Source organism: Saccoglossus kowalevskii, chromosome 14 (genome assembly GCF_978046115.1).
Source record: "Saccoglossus kowalevskii chromosome 14, keSacKowa6.1, whole genome shotgun sequence".
Classification (NCBI taxonomy): Eukaryota; Metazoa; Hemichordata; class Enteropneusta; family Harrimaniidae; genus Saccoglossus; species Saccoglossus kowalevskii.
In genome coordinates this window covers 31,833,151-31,861,077 of record NC_140654.1, presented here as the reverse complement: position 1 = coordinate 31,861,077, position 27,927 = coordinate 31,833,151, and the positions used below count along the sequence as shown (strand labels likewise).

At 36.0% G+C, this 27,927-nt stretch overlaps 1 protein-coding gene across 1 annotated transcript in view; it reads right to left on the bottom strand.

The window, feature by feature from the left end:
• LOC102805174 (DNA mismatch repair protein Msh6-like) overlaps window positions 1-27,927 on the bottom strand; it is a 62,170-nt gene that overhangs the window by 11,185 nt on the left and 23,058 nt on the right. The window contains exons 15-27 of the mRNA XM_085507599.1: window positions 26,949-27,195; window positions 19,874-19,943; window positions 9,701-9,839; window positions 9,174-9,346; window positions 8,049-8,147; window positions 7,514-7,594; window positions 6,147-6,242; window positions 5,442-5,538; window positions 3,048-3,203; window positions 2,156-2,385; window positions 1,431-1,563; window positions 530-628; window positions 41-245 (exon numbers count right to left, since the gene is read on the bottom strand). Coding sequence (XP_085363725.1) covers window positions 41-245; window positions 530-628; window positions 1,431-1,563; window positions 2,156-2,385; window positions 3,048-3,203; window positions 5,442-5,538; window positions 6,147-6,242; window positions 7,514-7,594; window positions 8,049-8,147; window positions 9,174-9,346; window positions 9,701-9,839; window positions 19,874-19,943; window positions 26,949-27,195 — 1,825 coding nt within the window. The remainder of the gene's footprint in view (window positions 1-40; window positions 246-529; window positions 629-1,430; window positions 1,564-2,155; window positions 2,386-3,047; window positions 3,204-5,441; window positions 5,539-6,146; window positions 6,243-7,513; window positions 7,595-8,048; window positions 8,148-9,173; window positions 9,347-9,700; window positions 9,840-19,873; window positions 19,944-26,948; window positions 27,196-27,927) is intronic.

Here is a 27,927-nt window from a genome sequence, read left to right as displayed (position 1 = left end):
CTAAAAACACCTCAACTCATTTAAATACTCCCTAACTTACCTGACATAATCCTATCACTGGCACCAAGCCTAGTAAATACTCTGTCAACTGGTGTGAGTTTACAGCTCTCAGCTGGAACATGACACCCTAACTGTGCCATTATTACAAGTAATCCAACCTGCCTCATAAGTGTGGATTTACCACCCATATTAGGACCAGTCACCAAAACACATTGACCTGCAATGTTTTCATCGTCATCAGTGTCCTAGAAAAAATAGAATACTATTACTTACTTTGTGCCATATCTTTTGATGTTGCAAGATTTTTTTAAATTTCAGACACAGTAGTGAATCCTAATTATTATAGTATTCACTATAGGAGTAAACCCTGTATTCACTATGGGAGTTAATTGAGTGAATCCTATATTTACTATATGGAGTTAATTGAGTGAATTCTGTATTTACTATGGGAGTTAATTGAGTGAATCTTGTTTTCCCTATGGTCCTGTATTCCCTATGGGAGTTAACTGAGTGAATCCTGTATACTCACCACCTTACATCCTATATATGTATCATTCGGTATAAAATCACCACCAGTGAATATTTTAGAAATACAAGGATGACTGCCATTGACAATAGAGATATAAGGCTGTAATAAGAAATAGAAAACAATCACCTTGAAAAATGAACACACTGAATAAACAAGAAAGCAATAGTGTTCTGGATATGATATTTATCCATTTTTAATGATGTTTGACAACCATATATAGTCATCAAATACGTTAATTAGATCTCAATACTGTAAAACACTTTTATTTTTGCTATATTTGCTGCAGGAATGATTCAGTGAAAATAAAATCCAGCGAATATATCTTTTTCCTATATTTTACATTCAACTCATCAAAAAATCAGTGAAAATAAATTCCATACAAAACACCCAAAACGTTCTTTCAGCGAAAATTAATTCCAGCTAAAATAAAGTATTCTACAGTATAACACTGTTTGAACATAGTGCTCCTGATATGACTTTGTACGGACGGACGAACGGATGGATGGCAACAACTATATCCCCCACCCATCCCATATGTCGAGAGATAGTAAATGTTACAAATTATCATTTCTAACCAAATATTACATGAACACAGCAGTGTATGTATTAATCAAATCAATAATCATGTTATAATTAAGGAATCTATATCATGAGTACAAAGTACTATGAGAACATGATTTTAAATAATATCTGTCAAAATATTTTTTTTACAACTGTTGGTGAGTAAACACTAGAAATAAAGTTGTCAAATACCTGTTAAGAATTTGTTAATACCCAGTCGTTACGTTGTATATAATGTTAGCAAATTCAAGACAGCCATCCAATTTATAAGCAAATTATAGGACATAACTACAAGGTACACCATAGTAACATAGTGACGTCCTCATGACTGCATTCTTACCTGCATGTCTTGCGTTGGTGAGATTATTTGAGGTCTACACATATCATTTTCACTGCATTGACTGTACTGTGCGAGTGACAATAAGACATCCAACACTGACAAACACTGCACAGTTCTATCCCATAGTTTGTAACTTAAAAAAATAATATCACAAATAATAATTACAAATCACTGTCTTCTCACGCTGTCACTATAAAAATCTTTACTGGTTAACCCTTTGGGCACCACTGCCAACTTTTGACACCATTCACAAAATGATGGGGTAAGCATGAAATATTAACACAAACTGTTTGATCAAAAACTAAAAGCAATATCTTAAACTATCTGTACAGTCCAAAATGAAGAAGAAATTTACTGAAAATTTTATAAAATGTGAAAAAATAATTTTGCACTCAAAGGGTACTTGTAGTAAATTCAAGGTATTTGATCTTTTCACTTTCCCATGTAAACATGAAAAAAATTACTCTTATGACTTAACAAGATTATTTAACTATTCCACCACCAGACTTTCTCATCCAAATTTTTCTGCCTTTTTTTCTTATATTCTTCAATATTTCTGGAAATGAACCCTAATTTTGCTCAAAAAATTTTGCTATTTTCATCTCAAATCTTTTGAAGAAAATTGCAGACTAAAACAGGACTGTTTTGTGATGAAAAGTGAACTGGTGGTGAATAGGTTAATAAGGATTTATAAACCGTATCTGTATTCTACCACTATTACTTACTGTTCATCAAATATAGCAAATACTCTCCTCATTGTGTCTGTGAGGGCAGTATCACGTCTGCCTTCAGCATCAACTAACTCATTAAACAGAGCTTTGATATCATCTGTAGTGTATCGTTTATAACCTTTTTTCTGTGATGTGACTTCAAACTCATCGGGCACTCGTTTGCAGACACTTTCAGGAATCTCTAGCTGGTAGCGATTCTTAGCTGTGCCAAAGTATACAATTGTCTGTATAGAGTAAAGTTATTGTACAGTTTAGTAATTTGGTTGTTGAAATATATTAACTTAATTTAAGATAAGGGGATGCCAAAGTCAACTTTTAATTTTAAGGTAAATTAAGACAAATTTCAGAAAAATGCAGCAAACAAAATTACACAAAATGTACCAAAATTGGGCTGGAAAAACTATGCCATACAAAGTGTATGAAGATGCATAAGACCACATAGGTGTCAGTATAAAAGGATGTGATCACTAAGTCAATAGAGATGGGCAGCCATATGACCACCTAGGTGTCAGTACAAAAGGATGTGATCACTAAGTCAATAGAGATGGGCAGCCATATGACCACCTAGGTGTCAGTACAAAAGGATGTCATCACTAAGTCAATATAGATGGGCAGCCATATGACCACCTAGGTGTCAGTACAAAAGGATGTGATCACTAAGTCAATAGAGATGGGCAGCCATATGACCACCTAGGTGTCAGTACAAAAGGATGTGATCACTAAGTCAATATAGATGGGCAGCCATATGACCACCGATTGTCGAAGTCGATTGAGATGGACAGATACTCCAGCACTATTACTAAAATACAATATAATTGAATAAAATTTGCACTGAGACTTCATTAATATGAATAACATATTTGTTTGAAATTCAAAAATTACCTACCCTGCAATTGAGTCGTTGTTGTTGTCTCTCTAAATAATGATTTAATTTTTTCTGTGTGCAATTTATATCCTCTAAGGCACAGTCATAATCTGGATCAACCCCAGCATGCGGAATGATCGCTCCAACACTTTTGGCTTTTCCATGATCGAAAGCATTCTAAGGGGAGTCAAAATAACATTGATAATATGTGTTATGTGTGTACAACATTCTAGTACACAACATGAATAGTGTATTCAAATATGACTCAGGTGTCAAAGTGTGAGCCCAGTGTATCCAAGTGCAACCCAGAGTACTCTTTGTGTATAAGACTCTTGTGTATCATAGCATATAATTAGAGTGAGTATCCAAAAGAGACTCCGAGTGTAACCCACTGCATCCAACTGTAAATGTGACTGAGTAGCTCCCCTTGTGACCCAGTAGATCCCTTTGCGATCCAGTAGATCCCTTTGCGACTCAGTAGATCCCCTTGTGACCAAGTAGATCCCCTTGTGACCTAGTAGATCCCCTTGTGACCTAGTAGATGCCCTTGTGACCTAGTAGATGCCCTTGTCACCCAGTAGATGCCCTTGTCACCCAGTAGATGCCCTTGTCACCCAGTAGATCCCTTTGTGACCCAGTAGATCCCTTTGTGACCCAGTAGATCCCTTTGTGGCCCAGTAGACCCCTTTGTGACCCAGTAGATCCCCTTGTGACCCAGTAGATCCCCTTGTGACCCAGTAGATCCCCTTGTGACCCAGTAGATCCCCTTGTGACCCAGTAGATCCCCTGGTGACCCAGTAGATCCCCTGGTGACCCAGTAGATCCCCTTGTGACCCAGTAGATCCCCTTGTGACCCAGTAGATCCCCTTGTGACCCAGTAGATCCCCTTGTGACCCAGTAGATCCCCTTGTGGCCAAGTAGATCCCTTTGTGGCCAAGTAGATCCCTTTGTGGCCCGTAGGTCCCTTTGTGGCCCAGTAGATCTTTTTGTGACCCAGTAGACCCCTTTGTAACCCAGTAGATCACTTTGTGAAGTATATACTAGTGTACCCTAGAGTGACCCAATGTATCCCAGTATATACTAGTGTATCCTAGATTGACCCAATGTATCCTAGAGTGACCCAATGTATCCCAGTATATACTAGTGTATCCTAGAGTGACCCAATGTATCCTAGAGTGACCCAGTGTATCCCAGTATATACTAGTGTATCCTAGAGTAACCCAATGTATCCTAGAGTGACCCAATGTATCCTAGAGTGACCCAATGTACCCTAGAGTGACCCAATGTATCCCAGTATATACTAGTGTATCCTAGAGTGACCCAATGTATCCTAGAGTGACCCAATGTATCCTAGAGTGACCCAATGTATCCTAGAGTGACCCAATGTATCCTAGAGTGACCCAATGTATCCCAGTATATACTAGTGTATCCTAGAGTGATCCAATGTATCCTAGAGTGACCCAATGTATCCTAGAGTGACCCAATGTATCCCAGTATATACTAGTGTACCCTAGAGTGACCCAATGTATCCCAGTATATACTATCCTAGAGTGACCCAATGTATCCTAGAGTGACCCAATGTATCCTAGAGTGACCCAATGTATCCTAGAGTGACCAATGTATCCTAGAGTGACCAATGTATCCTAGAGTGACCAATGTATCCTAGAGTGACCCAATGTATCCCAGTATATACTAGTGTATCCTAGAGTAACCCAATGTATCCTAGAGTGACCCAATGTATCCTAGAGTGACCCAATGTATCCTAGAGTGACCCAATGTATCCCAGTATATACTAGTGTATCCTAGAGTGACCCAATGTATCCTAGAGTGACCCAATGTATCCTAGAGTGACCCAATGTATCCCAGTATATACTAGTGTATCCTAGAGTAACCCAATGTATCCTAGAGTGACCCAATGTATCCTAGAGTGACCCAATGTATCCTAGAGTGACCCAATGTATCCTAGAGTGACCCAATGTATCCCAGTATATACTAGTGTATCCTAGAGTAACCCAATGTATCCTAGAGTGACCCAATGTATCCTAGAGTGACCCAATGTATCCTAGAGTGACCAATGTATCCTAGAGTGACCCAATGTATCCCAGTATATACTAGTGTACCCTAGAGTGACCCAATGTATCCCAGTATATACTAGTGTATCCTAGAGTGACCCAATGTATCCTAGAGTGACCCAATGTATCCCAGTATATACTAGTGTATCCTAGAGTGACCCAATGTATCCTAGAGTGACCCAATGTATCCCAGTATATACTAGTGTATCCTAGAGTGACCCAATGTATCCTAGAGTGACCCAATGTATCCCAGTATATACTAGACTGAGTGTAGTTTTACTGTGTAGTATATCAACTTATAATTTTAATAATTAGAGTCACTTTTCTAACTACTTATACTCACATCAAAGAAAGAAAGCTCTTCTTGGATATCAGGAAATTGACCACAGTCATTACTGTCTCGTTTTGCTGTGGTAGTGGTCTTTTTGAGAAGTTTTGATCTAAAAGAAAAATAATAAAGCATTATTTTGTGGTTATCATTCAATTCATTTAACACAAAGATTTAAAAATTTACCTTATCTACTATGCCACATTTTTATTAATCCAGAGTTTGACACTGAATAAAGATTTGTATCTATGGCAACGTGTCATGCATGCAATAACACACACATTAGGGTTCATATATATACAAGTTTGAGTGATATCCATTAAAGTCATTATTTTTAGACTTTGTTTAAAAGAGAACGACTCTTTTGTTTGCTCTATTAGTTGCGTACATGCTTAATATGTAAATTATGGTGATTTTTCTATTGTCAAAATAAATGATATTTTAATGATTCATTATACGGCTAATGTAATTGTTGGCTTATATGCACTTCTATTGAGCAAATAAGGTAGTGGATAGTACAGAGGGCTACTTTGTGGAAGGATACAAAGTTGACATCTGGGGTGCAAAAGTTAAAATATTTACATTCACATAAGGAAGGTGATCAAATTCAAACCATCGGTTTCAGGCTCTGTAACAAACATAACACTGCATAATGACTATGTCATTTACTTATTTTTTTTTTAGATTAAATGCAGTAAACCAAATATGAGATATACTTACTTGAATTCATCTGTTCGTCCTTTGAATAATTTTATAATTTTACAGGCAGTTTTAAATCCATTAAGAGCTGCAAGAAAATCTTCTATTTTCCTTTTACTGAAATATTGAAAATAATAATTTGTTATATTAGAGCCTTCGAGTGCCAGATATTTTTCAAAAATATCAATGCAAATAATTTTGACATTTTGTAAATTATTCATTAAATTTTGGACGATATTTCTTTTAGATTTTGACAAAAAGGTTTATCAATTATTATCAACATATGTGGATAAGAGCAGACTATACAAAATCATTTTGTATACGATTTAAAGTAGATAGGTGATATCAAAAATGTAGATAGGTGATATCAAAAATGTAGATAGGTGATATCAAAAATGTAGATAGGTGATATCAAAAATGTAGATAGGTGATATCAAAAATGTAGATACGTGATATCAAAAATGTAGATAGGTGATATCAAAAATGTAGATAGGTGATATCAAAAATGTAGATAGGTGATATCAAAAATGTAGATACGTGATATCAAAAATGTAGATAGGTGATATCAAAAATGTAGATAGGTGATATCAAAAATGTAGATAGGTGATATCAAAAATGTAGATAGGTGATATCAAAAATGTAGATACGTGATATCAAAAATGTAGATACGTGATATCAAAAATGTAGATACGTGATATCAAAAATGTAGATACGTGATATCAAAAATGTAGATAGGTGATATCAAAAATGTAGATAGGTGATATCAAAAATGTAGATAGGTGATATCAAAAATGTAGATAGGTGATATCAAAAATGTAGATACGTGATATCAAAAATGTAGATACGTGATATCAAAAATGTAGATAGGTGATATCAAAAATGTAGATACGTGATATCAAAAATGTAGATAGGTAATATCAAAAATGTAGATAGGTGATATCAAAAATGTAGATAGGTGATATCAAAAATGTAGATAGGTGATATCAAAAATGTAGATAGGTGATATCAAAAATGTAGATAGGTGATATCAAAAATGTAGATAGGTGATATCAAAAATGTAGATAGGTGATATCAAAAATGTAGATACGTGATATCAAAAATGTAGATAGGTGATATCAAAAATGTAGATACGTGATATCAAAAATGTAGATAGGTGATATCAAAAATGTAGATACGTGATATCAAAAATGTAGATAGTACAAAATATACAGCATATGCCCTACGCCATTGGTACACTTAAGTTTGAGATTGTAAAAAAAGATGTACGATCAGTTCTCACAGAAGGAATGAACCTCATGTTTGTCACAGGGATTGTTGTCATGGCAGCGATAATGCATTACTTAACTAAAAATATGAGGTGATTCATTCATAACGAGTGTAGAACAAACCTGTAAGTTACATCTTCAAAGAATATTGCCCTGCTATCCGGATGTGTCCTGCTTCTCTTTGCTGAACCCAGGGTATGAATTCTGTTAAAAACAATTTGTGCCATGTAAATATTCACTCCTGTTAGAACTAAGATTTATCAAGACAAAGAGAATCGAGTCTAAATAGTGTTACATTCCTAGACTGAATTAATCAAAGTAAAATATAGGAATAACTAATAACAAAGGTCTCCAGCATTAGACAGACCGAGTTTGTTTACTGGTACATTCTTAAAAATTGAGTAGGTTTGAGTGCAACAGCAATGATCCACCTGTTTCAAAATTTTGTGCTATGGAATTATGCATAAACATATATTTTATTTGACAGAAGAACAATAAGATTTTTTTTTCAGTCTAACAAACTATAACAGATATGTTGTTTGACATGCCACATTAAAGGTTTGACCTAATTATGCAACCGACAGGTTGGCTAATTTAACAGATCTTATTTTGAGTAGTGTGAATACCACTCAACTATTTTTTTGAATAATATACCTACTTGCTCAGTAACCTTTCTAGATCAGGCAGTTTCCGTAGCAATTCTGTTACCTCGGTAACCACTTCTGGAATGCTTTTGAGATCATCAATTGCATCTAGTCTGTCAAAAGAAAAGTATTGCATAATACATTACTTGCATCTAGTCTGTCAAAAGAAAAGTATTGCATAATACATTACTTGCATCTAGTCTGTCAAAAGAAAAGTATTGCATAATACATTACTTGCATCTAGTCTGTCAAAAGAAAAGTATTGCATAATACATTACTTGCATCTAGTCTGTCAAAAGAAAAGTATTGCATAATACATTACTTGCATCTAGTCTGTCAAAAGAAAAGTATTACATAATACATTACTTGCATCTAGTCTGTCAAAAGAAAAGTATTACATAATACATTACTTGCATCTAGTCTGTCAAAAGAAAAGTATTACATAATACATTACTTGCATCTAGTCTGTCAAAAGAAAAGTATTACATAATACATTACTTGCATCTAGTCTGTCAAAAGAAAAGTATTACATAATACATTACTTGCATCTAGTCTGTCAAAAGAAAAGTATTGCATAATACATTACTTGCATCTAGTCTGTCAAAAGAAAAGTATTGCATAATACATTACTTGCATCTAGTCTGTCAAAAGAAAAGTATTGCATAATACATTACTTGCATCTAGTCTGTCAAAAGAAAAGTATTGCATAATACATTACTTGCATCTAGTCTGTCAAAAGAAAAGTATTACATAATACATTACTTGCATCTAGTCTGTCAAAAGAAAAGTATTGCATAATACATTACTTGCAGGGAATTTTTGTGACTTTCAAAACTGTGATGAATCTGTTTACTGTTTGATTTTAAAAATAAAATCAAACAAAGACAGATCCCTTCTTTGATTCAGTAAAAATTTGAGTACTTATTTGTTGTGTAAAACAGCTGTTTTTCAAGTTTTTACTTCATCATCTATAAATAGTTTATTTGTAGTACAAGACCTATAGCATCAAGGGGGAGGGAACTATTTTGATATTGCAATCAAAGAATCAGCACAGCAAGCTAATTTTGGCAGTCCTAGTGTTACTAATAGTGATAAAAACATTAACTATATTAACCAACCAGGTTCTATCGATAACTTGCCTGTCATTGATGGATACTGGATTACATAAGGGTGCACATAACCACTCTTTGAAAAGCCTTTTACCAAAAGGTGTACAGCAATGATCCAACCTTTCTAACAAAGTTCCCTCTGTTGTCCCTGTAGTTTGGTTCTCTAATACGTCTAAGTTAGCCAGGGTCACACCATCCAATACCTACAAAATAAAAAAAAAAAGTGTTCATCTGTTTTATAAAACTTTAATTAAAAATTTTCATACATATGGAACAAGGTGGTACATATTATATTTTATTTTTACGTTAACTACATATATAAATACATCAAATAATTCCATCAAAAGTAAAAACCATGAGATGGTATATTTATAATATGCGGTTGTTGAGTTTCAGCTCACATTTATTTGGTAGTATTGCCTTTTTATAACATTAAAACAATTTTGTTTTTACAATTGTATGCCCTAAACTGCACAGAAATGTCAAATATAAATGTCTTGATGTTGTATGAAAATGTCCTGATGGCCTTTCATATTCCTACCAAAAAGGATAATTACCATACGATTTCTTCCTGTAGTAAAAGCAATGGCTGACTTCTTTGAGTCAAAAACTGCTTTGACATCATCTAAAGGTTTATACACCTCAAAATTCCTCATTGACAATAATTCCTCCTCTAGGAAACATTTCTTTAAATACCTAAGTAAAAAAGAGACAAAAATTTTAACTTTTTCTCTGATTTTTATTTTTAACTAAAGCGCGGCAGTTGTCGTGATGCGTTCTGTTTGATATGGGACTCATAACGGCGTATACAATGCGTGTAAAATACATTGTTTATTTACATGAAATTCGAACACGTTCTGAGACGAGCACCGTGCTTTAAACATTTCCTGTGTCATAAGTATCAATTTGTACTGACCATCACTGCAATGTAGACAGCGAGCATAGCATATATGTTATATAAGGACATTGTACATTAAATAACAACAATATCTCTGTAAGATTTAGTCTTCTTAAATGTGGTTACCGTTATATTTAAACAAAACAAGTCATTGAAAATGACACAGTCCCTGTTAAATTTTTGAAAGTTCTCTTTGTGCTTGTCATATTAAAGCAGAGGAGTTGTTGTGAGCGTGTCCTTGAAACTTGAGTTCCAAGTGGCGTATACAACAGATTGTTTATTTACATCAAAACACGTGTAGTAGTAATATGGCCAAAAATAAAAACAGCCATTATTCGGTCATCTTTGATCTGATTATGAAACGCACTGATATGTATGATGTATGTGCCAAATACGAATGAAAATAGTACATAAATTGTGGAAATATAGTAGTAAGGCCAAAAAGTCAGATGGCTGTCAATCGGCCATCCTTGACCAGATTTTGAAACAAATTGTCATGGACATGCATCCTAACATGTATAAAGTACATGTATGTGCCAAATTTGAATGAAAACTGACAGAGCACGTCCAAGATACCACATCAAAAAAAAAAAAAAAAAGATGCCTGCCAGTTGACCATCTTTGATCCAATTGCGAAATAAATCGTCATGGACATGTATCCTAACATGTATAATTTATGTACCAAGTTTGAATGACAACTGACAAGCATGACCAAAACAGAACATTTTCAAAAAACAAGATGGCTGCCAGTCGGCCATTTTGAATCGAATCGCTAAACCACTGCATGTGCATATGTCCCACCATAAGGTACTAGGCACATGCAAAGAATAAACGGAATCAGTCCACAGGATTCTGAGATATGACTCCGGAGGGACACATAGACGCACGGAGACCAAATTATAAGTCCCTGTTTTCGGACTTCGACTGAACGGGGACTAATAATGCTCAAAATCACAATGATAATTAGGTAAAGACAAGACATGAAATGTCACAGTCCCCGTTATTTGATTATAAAATACAGGTAGTACAAGGAACATCTGCAAACAGGTGAATAAATATGTACTCTTTGTGGGTACAACTCATCAAGTGATTTCCCATAATCTAGTTTTGTACTGACAACTAAAAACTTCCACTGACCCATGTTCAGAATCTCAGAGTACACAAGTGCAACAAAACTATTTGTCAAACATGTATACTTGCTGAAGAAACTGCATTCATAAATCTGAGTGAACCTTGATGTACATGACTTCTTTGTTAATCAGGTCTTAGTATATTACCAGGACGTGGGTTTGTTTCAACATCACCACTGGGCATCAGAATCATTCTCATGTTGTCAAATACAATTTGTTAACACAGTAAGGTTTATTATTTAAAATGTATTCATTGTACATAGAACAACATCTGTTAATTTAAACAATTGTAAAAGCTATGTTTTCAGAGCAAGTACATGTAATAATTAACGAAGCCAGTAAAGGTTGGTCTGCTCATAACCTTCAATGGAGAAGTAACAATAACTGTTCGAAGTCTTTTTAGTGCAGTGATATTATAGCATTTCAATCATTATTAATGGGTATAAAATACTGTAAACCATTTAATTTTCACTTCTAGATATATTCAGGATTTTGTGAAATTTGTGTACAACATTTCAATAAAGTCCCTGACACTCCATGTTGTAGGAACCCAGAAAAAATTGCCTTGCGAAATTGAAGCAGTTCACAGCACCACTGTAAAAAAAAAAAAGTTTAAAATGAGTATTGTCCAAGATATACACATGTGGGTTCATAAGACATGTGTACCAATCTGAGTGGTTCTAGAGATTAGTATCACAAGATTTTACTCTCCGTGATTCAATATCAGCCCTATGTATAACGCTGTGTTTGTAATGTATTGGGTTTGCCTAGGCGTATTGCATGCTGGGTACAGCCTCGTTGCGAGTTTTGGTAAATAAAGTCTCCTTCCGTGTAACGATTCAATTCTGATTTGAGTCCTCTAATTTATAGCAGTAAGAGCGACGATCTGGTATATTACAGAACCTAAGAGTAATATACTACACTGGCGACGAGGATACTCCACAAAGACGAAAATAGTGAGGTAAATATGGAGAAAAACGCTATACCGAATTTTGAATGCTACGCCGAACCTTCTACGTTGGGGCCTCGCTGGTCAAGATGGTTGACGTCATTTCAACTGTACGCAGATGGGAAAGGGCTAATTGTGAATGAGGACACAGAAAACGCTGTAAAACAGAGGCGACGGGCATTACTGTTACATTCGGCAGGACCTGATGTACAGGACATATTTTCTACATTACCGTTAACAGGGGAAGTAACTGATTATGATGCCGCCGTCACTGCGCTAAATACCTATTTTGTACCCCAAGTAAACCCAGCGTTCGCCAGACAGACTTTCCACCAGATTGCACAGAAACAAGGTGAGACGGTACAACAATTCGTTACTCGTTTGCGGAAAGCAGCCCGAGATTGTAATTTTGCTGCTGACAACGATAATCAAATCAGAGACGCTGTACTGAATAAATGCACTTCTGATTATGTACGCCGAAAACTGTTGGAGGAAGGTCAGGGGTTAAACTTAGCACGCACACTCGTAATAGCAGATCAATGTGAGAAAGTTGAAGCTCAGATGACAGCGCTCAGCACAGCCAGAGGAGGAGAAGTAACCGTGAACAGGGTTATGGAAAAACCATGGAAAAAGTCAACATGTGGAAAAAGGGATAAAGGCCACAGCAAATTCAAGGATAATTCGGACAGATCTTGCTACAGGTGTGGGAAAGTTGGACACTATGGAAGGGATGCAAATTGCCCTGCAAAAGGTCAAACATGCCGAAAATGCAAAGGGAGGGATCACTTTGCCAGGGTGTGTAAATCGAAAAGAGATAAACCACATGTAAATCAAATTGAGGAGGTACAAAATGACCCCTCAAATGAATATGCGTTTACTATATTAGGCAGTGATAGATCAAATATGCTTGTAATTTGTGTTGGTGGTGTTAGTTTAAAAATGATGGTAGATTCTGGTGCCACCAGCAATATTATTGATGAAGCGACATGGGAGACATTGAAATCAAGCAATATAAAGTGTAAGTCTTATGCTGCCCCCCAAGGAAAGAAACTGTACACATATGGGTCTAGTAGTTCACTATCTGTGAAGGGTAGTTTCACATGTAATACCAGTGTAGGAGATTCAAGTGTCCAAGCTGAGTTTCTAGTCATAAGAGGAAAGGGCATACCATTGCTTGGAAGACAGACAGCTATGAAACTGGGTGTCTTAAAGATAGGCATTGATGTAGCAGTGGTAACAGATGTGGTCGCTGAATTAAAACACCAGTACCCTGATGTATACATTGGGGTTGGAAAGCTCAAAACAAAACAAGTAACATTGCACATAGATACTTCTGTTAAACCAGTGGCACAGCCATTTCGGCGAACTGCATTTAATATGAGAGATAAGGTAGAGGCCAAATTGAAAGAACTGCTTGAATTGGATATTATTGAGCCAGTGAATGGGCCAACACCGTGGTTAAATCCAGTAGTCATAGTTCCAAAGCCAGGTAGTGGTGATATTCGCTTGTGTTTAGATATGCGGATTGCAAATGAGGCTATTATCCGAGGCCGACACCCGATTCCAACGGTGGATGAGCTCCTACAAAATATGAATGGTTCGAAGATATTTTCTAAATTAGATTTGAAATGGGGTTATCATCAGTTGGAGTTGACTCCAGAATCTCGTGAAATCACTACGTTTGCTACACATGCAGGACTGTTTAGATATAAGCGATTGTTATTTGGCGTGTCATCAGCCAGTGAGCAGTATCAACATGAAATAGCAACTGCACTAGCTGGTATTGACGGTGTGCAGAACATATCTGATGATATAATAATATACGCTGCGGACCAAGAAAGCCATGACAAGCAATTACGTGATACTGTGAAGCGATTACATGAATGTGGGCTTACGTTGAATCCTGACAAATGTCATTATAACATGGATAAGTTAGTATTCATGGGCATGCTACTTTCAGAAAAGGGCATAGGTCCTACAGAGGATAGAGTTAAAGCTGTTATGAATGCAAGAGAGCCAGAGAACATTGCAGAACTACGTAGCTTTATGGGATTGGTCACGTATAGTTCCCGTTTCATACCGCAGTTTGCAACACTAGGTGAACCTTTAAGAAAACTTACCAGAAAAGACACACCATTTAAATTTGGTACTGAACAGAAATCTGCATTTCGTGCTTTGAAAGAAAGTCTAGCCAGGGCATGCACACTTGCTTATTTTGCTAAGGATGCACCAACAAAGGTGATAGCGGATGCTAGCCCAGTTGGGTTGGGAGCGGTACTGGTGCAAGAACAAGCAGGTGAACTGGTACCAGTGTGCTATGCTAGCCGTAGCTTGACAGATTGTGAACGCAGATATTCCCAGACTGAACGAGAAGCATTGGGATTGGTATGGGCATGTGAAAGATTCCATGCATACATATATGGCATGAACTTTGACCTTGTAACTGATCACCGTCCATTAGAAACGATATATGGTCCCAGATCTAAGCCATGTGCTCGAATAGAAAGATGGATGCTTCGTTTGCAACCTTATGATTTCAGAGTAGTTTATATTCCGGGACACAAGAACATAGCTGACCCTTTATCACGGCTACTGGATAGCGATGAAAACAGTAATGCACATCAACATGGTGCTGAAGAGTACGTACGATTTGTAGTCGTTAACGCGACACCCAAAGCACTGACCACACAAGAAGTGGAAGAGGCATCCTCCACTGATGACGAGCTGACAGAGTTGAGGGAGGCGATTCAAACTGGGAGGTTTGAGAAATGTAAACAATTTGCACCGATAGCTGGTGAACTGTGTATAATTGGAAAGCTTGTACTCAGGGGCACTCGTATTGTGATGCCAAACACTTTAAGACCTCGAACATTAGCTTTAGCCCATGAGGGACATCTGGGAGTTGTTGGAACAAAACAAAATCTCAGAAGTAAAGTATGGTGGCCTGCTATGGACAAGGCAGCAGAGAAGTATTGTAGGGTGTGTCATGATTGTCAATTAGTAGCACGTCCAGATCCGCCAGAACCACTGAGACCTACACAGCTCCCTGATGGGCCATGGCAGGATATTGCGATTGACTTGCTTGGGCCATTTCCAAGTGGACATTCTATATTAGTCGTAGTAGACTACTACAGCCGCTATTATGAATATGATATTTTGACTTCGACTGTAACAGAGAAACTGATTGACAGCCTGGAAGAGATCTTCAGTCGACATGGACTTCCCAAAACAATCAAATCAGACAATGGTCCACAGTTTAGGTCCGATGAATTTCGAGAGTACTGTGAACACAATGGAGTTGTGCATCAAAAAGTAACTGCAAGATGGGCCCAGGCAAATGGAGAAGTTGAGCGCCAAAATAAATCACTGATGAAGAGAATCTGCATTGCACAAGCAGAAGGGTTGAACTGGAGAAAAGAACTCCGGAGGTATGTAACTAAATACAGAGGTATTAACCATGCTACCACGGGCAGAAGTCCTGCTGAACTTTTGTTTAATCGTAAGATCAGAGGCAAATTGCCAGATTTCAACATGGATGATCATAATGATTTGGAAGTCCGCGATAAAGATGCTGAGCAGAAGGGCAGAGCCAAATTGTATGCTGATGATCGTCGAAATGCCCAATATTCAAATGTTGAAGTTGGGGATAAAGTTCTACTCAAACAGGAGAAAGTCAACAAGTTCTCAACCCCATTCAACAAAGTACCTCATACAATTGTCAGTAAATCGGGCAATAGTGTTATTGTTGAGTCACCCTGTGGTGTTCAGTATTCCAGAAATACCACACACGTTAGAAAATATATATCAGATGAACCCAGTGGAAATGGGAAGAGGGTGAGTGATACCCCAGCAGAGCCACAATTAGAGATATTGAGGTTTCCTTGTGATAGCAAGCCGTCACTAGATTCTATACCTGGTGAACAAACAACAGATTCAGTCACACAATCTTCATTACCACAATCAGACGTCAGAAAATCAGAAAGGCTGAAGAAAACACCATCAAAGTTTACCGATTTCATCATGAACTGATAGCAAAGCAATATTTAGTTCGATGAACACTGTGATACAATATTTTACTGTTTTGAAATTTATTTGAACGTTGATGTTATGTTTCTGTTATTTTCTGTACTTTATGTAACAAAACATGTGAACTGGTTTCAAACATATCGTTAAGCCAAACATAGTACATATGTGTTTTTCATTCAAGAAAAGGAGGGATGTAATGTATTGGGTTTGCCTAGGCGTATTGCATGCTGGGTACAGCCTCGTTGCGAGTTTTGGTAAATAAAGTCTCCTTCCGTGTAACGATTCAATTCTGATTTGAGTCCTCTAATTTATAGCAGTAAGAGCGACGATCTGGTATATTACAGAACCTAAGAGTAATATACTACAGTGTTGATCAGGCAAACTAATTGACAATGGCCCTACAGGTATCGCTATGCAATCACAGTAGTTTTGTATTCTTCTTGCATTTCGACCATGGAAAAAAATTTGTTTTTGAGAGTGGCCGGGTTATTAGAAGAAAAACAGAAAAACTATTTTTTTAGTATGAATTCTAGTAACTGAAATGCAGGATTGAAAAAGAACAAGACAATACGCAAGTTTGATAAACCTTCAGCGAGCACTCCTGAAATGTCAATGGTACCATGTTTTTGGATACATTCAATGACCTGATACATAAAATCACATTTGTTATTGCTCAATCACTTGACCCTGTATGGCACAAGGTCGCAAGCTTCTTTCATAAAATTGGGTTATTTATTTGATGCAACGAAACATGCATTCACAGCAGACGGAATTTTGTTTGAGATGTTCCTGGATTTTTGTATTCAGTTTTCCATTTCAACCACAATCATCACTTAGTAAGCTGAGATCGCGCATTTTGATACTGACTGTGCATAAATGTGCAGTGTAGTGCCACCAGAAGACTGATTGTTTGAGAATATTTTGCACCATTACGCCATTTCAAATATTATATTAATTCACAGACAACAAAATAAAGATTTTCAATAACATACAAGTTTTCCCACAATTGATGATTGTATGGCAATGACATGCCTTCGCCAGTTTTACTTTGGAAGAAGTTGGAAACAGATAACAGAAAGGGGCTACATCTTTTTTTTTTTTTGAATTTTAATCAAGCATGATTTTTAATTTTTTTTTTACAAATGTCTATTTCAGAAACAAAAACAATAAATGTGTAGGTAGGCGCATTTTAACAATTGCACAATTAATATTGGATGAAAACGTCATTACCGATATAAATCATTCTGTTCAAACAATTAAAAATAAGATCACATTTAATTTAGTCAGTTTTCATAATGAAATACATAATAACATGTATTTATAAATTTGAATAAGGTTCAACGGCCTTCTCATTTAGTGCCAGTTTATACACCATAAAACCTCTGGTTTAGGTGTCACACTCGGAGAAGAGTGAAAGACCTTTGGTTTATAGGCACAGCGAAATGTTGGAATTGAATCCCCCCCCCCCCCAAAAAAATCACATAATGTAATATGCATTATTTTTTTATAATTTTGTTGATAACGAAAAGTAAAGTATGTTCTAAAAGAAGTTTTGAATAAATACAAACACGAATACATTGCTTTAGTGGTTAGTACCGGTAGCAAATGATCACGGTAGCACAATCTGGTCATTCCGTGTTTCGCAAGTGAATAACTTACTTGTTTTCGAAGTATTGCAATTGTTGATTATTATTCAGTAATGATTATAATAACGCACAAAAAATTAGTTCGTTGAATTTTTATGAATTTGAAGTAATATTCAACTTAGTTTCATCGTAAACGAATGATTTCGGTCGAATGTAAATGCTCGATACGATTCAATATCCGCCATGTTTCCATTTACACGTGGCTCATTTAAATATGTTAATGACGGTTCAGTGACCTCGTGGTGAACGCAACGCGGTACTGTAGAGATTCACCGATGTTGTAGCAAGATCTTTATGCTATTTTGACTGGGAAAACGTCATGATTTTTTTTTAATCCAAAAATTAGTTGTTTAAAAAAAACCCTGAGCATTCAAAGAATAATTAAACATTGTTCACAGAAATAACACAGCTCATTGTCGAAACGAAGCTTACGCATTCAGGCTAGTCACAATAAACATCATACTCTTGAATAGGTGTCGATGACTACGGTAAAATATAAATTAGACTCTTTTAGGCGTCAAAAGTGAATGAAATATCCAAAATATTAAAAAGAAAACTGCCGAAAAAACACCGGGCGATTTCATGGTCGGTTGCAGACTACTTGACCGACCGTCCATACACGTGTTGTCACTGTACATCCGCCATGTTGAATCGCAGGAGATCGGCAAAATCTTCATTACAACTAACAGTTTAATGCTCACAACATAAAAAAATACGAATATAATCATAGGCAACCTACTATTATATAATAAATAAATTGATCGATACAGGGACCCCCCCCCCCCCGAATTGTGGATATTTCAAAAATCACGACACAAGCAAAAGACCGGATAACGATTTAGTTGAAAGCTATGTCCCCATGTACAATAATTTGACAGTTTACGAACTAGTTTCGTAGATTGGAGACAATTGTTTGCTTTTTTGGCTTTTCACAAGAATATAAAGCTGGCAATCATCATAATATTCACGTCCGTACGTCACGGAATGTACACCAATCGTACCCCAATAAACATTCAATTTTGCTGAAAATGGAGAACTTACCTTTGCAAACACGTCTCTTATGCCGCCTTCTTGAAGTTCTTGATATCAAATAAAGTTACTAGTTCTTCTAGTAACTAGTGAATGAGACCACTGAGTCGAACAGAATACATGACTTGTATAAACAGTACTATAATAAATTGCACGCAATGGAGAAATCACGTGCCGTAATAACAGCAGCGTTACTCACAGATCTAATCTACTGTAAAATATTTTATTTCAGCTGGAATTATCATTCGCTGAAAAGACTTTTTCTGGGTGTTTTGTATTGAATTTATTTTCATTGATTTTTGACAAGTTGACTGTAAAATATAAGAAAAGGGTATATTCGCTGGATTTTATTTTAACTGAAACATTCCTTCAGCGAAAATAGCAAAAAAATGTTGCAAGCAAAAATAAAGTATTTTACAGTAATTAATTTATTCTGAGCATACGCAGACGTTCTGTCAATGTTGCCAGGAGAGGTAATTTTTGATGAAAATCGTGAAAAAGACCCACTTGGGATTTTCAGATCTGGAAAAAAAATTGCGTGCATACTCAGCAGAGACTTGTTCATCAACCTGCCAAGTTTCACTGATATCTGCTGTAGAATTTCTGAGAAAATGTTGGAGACGGAAAAATGGACATAACCTGAATTATAAAGTCCCCTTTTCAGGCTGCGCCTGAACGGGGACTAAAAACCAGACTGGAATAACTCAGAATGGCAGTTAGTGAAAGTGGTTATTATTTAATTCTATGTCAAATTCTGTCTGTTTTTTCCTGAAAGAACATATTTAACATAACATTTTTCAACATAATTACATTGCTCATAAGTTATAAAGGATATGTATAAATCAGCTTGCTTCTACCTTTGGACACAACAAAAATTGGTGAAAATCGTGAAAGAAACTAAGCGTTCTTCACTAAATACTAATATACAAGCATTTGAGGGGATTAACTGAAATGTTTATTGTATAGAGCAGTTGTGTTAAGTTATACCCAGACTGTAATGTAATATAGATGCCACCATTGTATTGCAAATATATATGTTGTGATAGACTTACCATGTCATTCCACCAAGAGCACTTATTGCACATTCACAGTCGTCTTTAGCAGTCAGACCAAGAGTATCGGCTGAAACAAAACAAAAACACAATCATGTCTTCATGGCTATAGGGCAAGACGATAGCTTTTTGAACAAATTTGGGAAACAAAGCTGTTATAATTTTAGTGGAGCAAATTAATTGAATGGGATAGCAGCATTTTTTCACAATTTTCTGAAAGCGGAAGAATGATACGAGTATACGGTTTTGCACAAAAGGGATAGACCATTTGAAACTCAGGAGTGATTGCAGAATTGGAAAACAAAATGGTATTCTTAGAAAGCGACGCTACAAAACAAAGCGTATTTCTATAGGCTCTGTGCAAGCTGCTGTGAAACACCGGTCGAAGAGTTGGTCAAAACAGCTAAATTCAAGAAAGCAGCACAAGCTCAACTTTGAGACAATTCTGAACAACCAAATTTATATATGTTGTACATGTAGGGTTAATCTTGTTACACTGTTCAGGAGAATCTCAACAATTAGCCCAAAGTACTGTTTTTGGAGTTTTTTGGCTATGGTTGCCAGGCAGTGAATATACCTGGATGTTCATTCCAAAGAGTAAACAAGAAGCAAAGGCAAATTAAATCAAAGTAAGCTTAGAAAGAACTCCCGTGTGCTGAGAGTATTGAAGACACATTAAAAATTAATTCAAAATTACTTGTACATGAGATATTGATAGAAAAGCTGAAAACTAATTATGTACATCAGGTAACTAATATGAACAGAACAGAACAAAAAAATTATGAATTATGCTAATTAGAGAATTAATATGAACAAATTTTAACCCAAAATTAATCAGGCCTGTCTATTGTCTTAGAGCATTTATGTACCAAATTTTATTCAAATGTGATGATCAGTAATTGAGATATCAGTGTTAATTAATTATGTTAATTAGGAGATTAATAAGCATAAATATTTACCAAAAACTAATTGGGTTTCTGCATAGTTCTCTTTAAAAGTTTCATTAAAATCCAATTTGTGGTTCTTTATATATCAGTGGAACATTATGCAAATTAGGTAATTAATATCCAATTAAAACTAATTAGGTCTCTGCATAATCCTAGAAGATCTATGTAGCAAGTCTCATTGAAATATGATGATTACTACTTGATATATCAAAAGCTGAAAATTAATTAATTATGCAAATTAGATAATTAATATGTACTGATATTAGCCTAAAACTATCAGGTTTGTGCAGTGTCCTATGACATCTATGTACCAAGTGTCATTGAAATGTGATGATTACTACTTGAAATATCAAAAGCTGAAAATTAATTAATTATGCAAATTAGCTAATTAATATATACTGATATTAGCCTAAAACTATCAGGTCTGTGCAGTGTCCTATGATGTCTATGTACCAAATTTCATTGAAATGTGATGATTACTACTTGAAATATCAGAAGCTGAAAATTAATTAATTATGCAAATTAGGTAATTAATATGTACTCGTATTACCTTAAAAACTATCAGGTCTGTGCAGTGTCCTATGACATCTATGTACCAAGTGTCATTGAAATGTGATGATTACTACTTGAAATATCAAAAGCTGAAAATTAATTAATTATGCAAATTAGGTAATTAATATGTACTCATATTACCTTAGAAACTATCAGGTCTGTGCAGTGTCCTATGACATCTATGTACCAAGTTTCATTGAAATGTGATGATTACTACTTGAAATATCAAAAACTGAAAATTAATTAATTATGCTAATTAGGTAATTAATATTTACTGATATTACCCAAAAAACTATCAGGTCTGTGCAGTGTCCTATGACATCTATGTACCAAATTTCATTGAAATGTGATGATTACTACTTGAAATATCAAAAGCTGAAATATAATTAATTATGCTAATTAGGTAATTAATATGTACTTGTATTACCCTAAAAACTATCAGGTCTGTGCAGTGTCCTATGACATCTATGTACCAAGTGTCATTGAAATGTGATGATTAGTACTTGAAATATCAAAAGCTGAAAATTAAATAATTATGCAAATTAGGTAATTAATATGTACTCATATTACCCTAAAAACTATCAGGTCTGTGCAGTGTCCTATGACATCTATGTACCAAGTTTCATTGAAATGTGACAATTACTACTTGAAATATCAAAAGCTGAAAATTAATTAATTATGCTAATTAGGTAATTAATATCTACTGATATTACCCTAAAAACTTTCAGGTTTGTGCAGTGTCCTATGACATCTATGTACCAAGTTTTATTGAAATGTGATGATTAGTACTTGAGATATCAGTGGAAAAGCCGAAAATTGATTAATCATTATGCAAATTAGGTAATTAATATTGCACAGATTTTTACCCAAAACTAATCAAATCTGCACATTAGTTTGGAGCATCTGTGTGCCAAGTTTCATCAAAATCCAATGAGTGGTTCTTTAGATATCAGTGGAACAGTCATGAAACAGCCAAAAATCAGCTAATTATCATGCAAATTAGGTAATTAATATGCATGGGGATTTTTTACCAAAACCTAATCAAATCTGCGCATTGGCCCAGAGCATCTATGCACCAAGTTTCATCAAAAACTGATGTATGGTTCTTGAGATATCAGTGGAACAGACGGACACACATACACACACATACAGACACACTAACTGCAAAGACTCCCTTTTTGTGCTTCGCACACGGGAGTCATTTAGCCTGTATCTGTCTTCTAATGAAAGTTCTTAGTACATAAATTTATGTAAAATGTACTGTAATGTACATGATACATTCCCAATGGTGATACCTGCATTCCAAAGTCTTAGCAAACTCAATTATGAAATCAGCATTTAAAAGTAAAATGTTTTCATTACGTCACAGTGATTTACTTTAACCTTTTCACCACCAGTTCCCTCTTTTCATCACAAATTCACAAAGTACCGGTAGTCCTGTTTATAATCTGCACTTTGCTTCAAAAGATTGGGACAAAAATAGCAAAATTTTTTGAGTAAAAATTTTGTCTGTTGGCTCCAAAATTAGGGTTCATTTTCTCTCAAGAATAGGAGAAAAAAGTGCCGAAAAATTAGGGTGAGAAAGTCTGGTAGTGAAAAATTAGGGTGAGAAAGTCTGGTAGTGAAAAACTAGGGTGAGAAAGTCTGGTAGTGAAAAATTAGGGTGAGAAAGTCTGGTAGTGAAAAATTAGGGTGAGAAAGTCTGGTAGTGAAAAATTAGGGTGCGAAAGTCTGGTAGTGAAAAATTAGGGTGAGAAAGTCTGGTAGTGAAAAATTAGGGTGAGAAAGTCTGGCAGTGAAAAATTAGGGTGAGAAAGTCTGGTAGTGAAAAATTAGGGTGAGAAAGTCTGGTAGTGAAAAATTAGGGTGAGAAAGTCTGGTAGTGAAAAATTAGGGTGAGAAAGTCTGGTAGTGAAAAACTAGGGTGAGAAAGTCTGGCAGTGAAAAATTAGGGTGAGAAAGTCTGATAGTGAAAAATTAGGGTGAGAAAGTCTGGTAGTGAAAAATTAGGGTGAGAAAGTCTGGTAGTGAAAAATTAGGGTGAGAAAGTCTGGTAGTGAAAAATTAGGGTGAGAAAGTCTGGTAGTGAAAAACTAGGGTGAGAAAGTCTGGTAGTGAAAAACTAGGGTGAGAAAGTCTGGTAGTGAAAAATTAGGGTGAGAAAGTCTGGTAGTGAAAAATTAGGGTGAGAAAGTCTGGTAGTGAAAAATTAGGGTGAGAAAGTCTGGTAGTGAAAAATTAGGGTGAGAAAGTCTGGTAGTGAAAAATTAAGGTGAGAAAGTCTGGCAGTGAAAAATTAGGGTGAGAAAGTCTGGTAGTGAAAAATTAGGGTGAGAAAGTCTGGTAGTGAAAAATTAGGGCGAGAAAGTCTTTTTAGTGAAAAATTAGGGTGAGAAAGTCTGGTAGTGAAAAATTAGGGTGAGAAAGTCTGGTAGTGAAAAATTAGGGTGAGAAAGTCTGGTAGTGAAAAACTAGGGTGAGAAAGTCTGGTAGTGAAAAACTAGGGTGAGAAAGTCTGGTAGTGAGAAATTAGGGTGAGAAAGTCTGGTAGTGAAAAATTAGGGTGAGAAAGTCTGGTAGTGAAAAATTAGGGTGAGAAAGTCTGGTAGTGAAAAATTAGGGTGAGAAAGTCTGGTAGTGAAAAATTAGGGTGAGAAAGTCTGGTAGTGAAAAATTAGGGTGAGAAAGTCTGGTAGTGAAAAATTAGGGTGAGAAAGTCTGGTAGTGAAAAATTAGGGTGAGAAAGTCTGGTAGTGAAAAATTAGGGTAAGAAAGTCTGGTAGTGAAAAATTAGGGTGAGAAAGTCTGGTAGTGAAAAACTAGGGTGAGAAAGTCTGGTAGTGAAAAATTAGGGTGAGAAAGTCTGGTAGTGAAAAACTAGGGTGAGAAAGTCTGGTAGTGAAAAATTAGGGTGAGAAAGTCTGGTAGTGAAAAACTAGGGTGAGAAAGTCTGGTAGTGAAAAATTAGGGTGAGAAAGTCTGGTAGTGAAAAATTAGGGTGAGAAAGTCTGGTAGTGAAAAACTAGGGTGAGAAAGTCTGGTAGTGAAAAATTAGGGTGAGAAAGTCTGGTAGTGAAAAATTAGGGTGAGAAAGTCTGGTAGTGAAAAATTAGGGTAAGAAAGTCTGGTAGTGAAAAATTAGGGTGAGAAAGTCTGGTAGTGAAAAATTAGGGTGAGAAAGTCTGGTAGTGAAAAATTAGGGTGAGAAAGTCTGGTAGTGAAAAATTAGGGTGAGAAAGTCTGGTAGTGAAAAATTAGGGTGAGAAAGTCTGGTAGTGAAAAATTAAGGTGAGAAAGTCTGGCAGTGAAAAATTAGGGTAAGAAAGTCTGGTAGTGAAAAATTAGGGTGAGAAAGTCTGGTAGTGAAAAATTAGGGCGAGAAAGTCTTTTTAGTGAAAAATTAGGGTGAGAAAGTCTGGTAGTGAAAAATTAGGGTGAGAAAGTCTGGTAGTGAAAAATTAGGGTGAGAAAGTCTGGTAGTGAAAAACTAGGGTGAGAAAGTCTGGTAGTGAAAAACTAGGGTGAGAAAGTCTGGTAGTGAGAAATTAGGGTGAGAAAGTCTGGTAGTGAAAAATTAGGGTGAGAAAGTCTGGTAGTGAAAAATTAGGGTGAGAAAGTCTGGTAGTGAAAAATTAGGGTGAGAAAGTCTGGTAGTGAAAAATTAGGGTGAGAAAGTCTGGTAGTGAAAAATTAGGGTGAGAAAGTCTGGTAGTGAAAAATTAGGGTAAGAAAGTCTGGTAGTGAAAAATTAGGGTGAGAAAGTCTGGTAGTGAAAAACTAGGGTAAGAAAGTCTGGTAGTGAAAAATTAGGGTGAGAAAGTCTGGTAGTGAAAAACTAGGGTGAGAAAGTCTGGTAGTGAAAAATTAGGGTGAGAAAGTCTGGTAGTGAAAAATTAGGGTGAGAAAGTCTGGTAGTGAAAAACTAGGGTGAGAAAGTCTGGTAGTGAAAAATTAGGGTGAGAAAGTCTGGTAGTGAAAAATTAGGGTGAGAAAGTCTGGTAGTGAAAAACTAGGGTGAGAAAGTCTGGTAGTGAAAAATTAGGGTGAGAAAGTCTGGTAGTGAAAAATTAGGGTAAGAAAGTCTGGTAGTGAAAAATTAGGGTGAGAAAGTCTGGTAGTGAAAAATTAGGGTGAGAAAGTCTGGTAGTGAAAAACTAGGATGAGAAAGTCTGGTAGTGAAAAATTAGGGTGAGAAAGTCTGGTAGTGAAAAATTAGGGTGAGAAAGTCTGGTAGTGAAAAATTAGGGTGAGAAAGTCTGGTAGTGAAAAACTAGGGTGAGAAAGTCTGGTAGTGAAAAATTAGGGTGAGAAAGTCTGGTAGTGAAAAATTAGGGTGAGAAAGTCTGGTAGTGAAAAATTAGGGTGAGAAAGTCTGGTAGTGAAAAATTAGGGTGAGAAAGTCTGGTAGTGAAAAATTAGGGTGAGAAAGTCTGGTAGTGAAAAATTAGGGTGAGAAAGTCTGGTAGTGAAAAATTAGGGTGAGAAAGTCTGGTAGTGAAAAATTAGGGTGAGAAAGTCTGGTAGTGAAAAATTAGGGTGAGAAAGTCTGGTAGTGAAAAATTAGGGTGAGAAAGTCTGGTAGTGAAAAATTAGGGTGAGAAAGTCTGGTAGTGAAAAATTAGGGTGAGAAAGTCTGGTAGTGAAAAATTAGGGTGAGAAAGTCTGGTAGTGAAAAATTAGGGTGAGAAAGTCTGGTAGTGAAAAATTAGGGTGAGAAAGTCTGGTAGTGAAAAATTAGGGTGAGAAAGTCTGGTAGTGAAAAATTAGGGTGAGAAAGTCTGGTAGTGAAAAATTAGGGTGAGAAAGTCTGGTAGTGAAAAATTAGGGTGAGAAAGTCTGGTAGTGAAAAATTAGGGTGAGAAAGTCTGGTAGTGAAAAATTAGGGTGAGAAAGTCTGGTAGTGAAAAATTAGGGTGAGAAAGTCTGGTAGTGAAAAATTAGGGTGAGAAAGTCTGGTAGTGAAAAATTAGGGTGAGAAAGTCTGGTAGTGAAAAATTAGGGTGAGAAAGTCTGGTAGTGAAAAATTAGGGTGAGAAAGTCTGGTAGTGAAAAATTAGGGTGAGAAAGTCTGGTAGTGAAAAATTAGGGTGAGAAAGTCTGGTAGTGAAAAATTAGGGTGAGAAAGTCTGGTAGTGAAAAATTAGGGTGAGAAAGTCTGGTAGTGAAAAATTAGGGTGAGAAAGTCTGGTAGTGAAAAAAGGTTAAGCTTTCACACCTTTTCAAAACTTTCACTTGCACTGAATGGATAAATGTTAAAATAGAGAGATTTGTTTTAACCATGAGACCTTCCTGCATGTCTCACCTTACTATTCAACACAGAACTTAGGATCAGCCATCACTCTGACTAAAGTAATCTAACACTGGGTTGAAATCCCCCCCCCCCGGGAAAACCACTCATTTTGTTACACAAAGTGAAAACCATGTAAATTTCAAAATCAGACATACTTTGATGGAATTACCCAATGCTAGATGCAACTTGTAATTTTCATATCAGTTACTACCACATGACAGAAATAAAATAAAAATAGCATAATAGCATCCACCACACACTAGGTCATTATAAATAATACACTTACTTTCAGACAACATTTGGCGAATCCCAACAGGCCAATAATCTTTTCCGTTCACATCATCATCTTCTTCCTCAACATCTTCCTTCTTGTTTTCTTTTTCAAAATACTTTTTTTCAGCCAAGAATTTTAATGTTTTCCCGCTATCCCAGAATTCAGAACCTGGATGTAAAGCATCTTTTAATGCAGAGATAAGGTTCTGGCTCAGAATCTGCTGGGTTTTAGCAAGTAATTTTCCTTTTTCATACAACACCTACATAAAAACATCCAATAATTAAATTACAATAAGTTTGAATAATTTGGATATTTTTTTCATAAACAGAATAAAATAGAATAAAGAAAAGATAACTCATCAAGCAAGATTTAAGAATGAGGCAACAAGAATATGATATCATGAAGACAGGAAGACTGTCACATGACCCAAATCAACACATGGAGCAAACAGATTTTACAATAAATATAGTACAAAATATATCAATTAAAATCCACAAAATACGAAATTACACTTTTTGTTAACCAATAATCTTTCAAAGCTTACAATTTTAAAATTTTTATAATTTAAAAGGACTGACTCCCTAGGGCCCCATTGAAAGTCACTGTTCCCAGAATCCTAGTGGAAGTCACTGTGAATCCCTAAGACCCCCCAGTGAATCTCTAAGACCCCCTTGTGAAAGTCAGTTACTCCCCAGGATCCCAGTAAAAGTCACTGTGAATCCCTAAGATCCCCAGTGACACACTGTGACTCCCTAAGACCCCCAGTGACACACTGTGACTCCCTAAGACCCCCAGTGAATCTCTAAGACCCCCTTGTGAAAGACAGTTACTCCCCAGGATCCCAGTAAAAGTCACTGTGAATCCCTAAGACCCCCAGTGACACACTGTGACTCCCTAAGACCCCCAGTGACACACTGTGACTCCCTAAGAACCCCAGTGACACACTGTGACTCCCTAAGATCCCCAGTGACACACTGTGACTCCCTAAGAC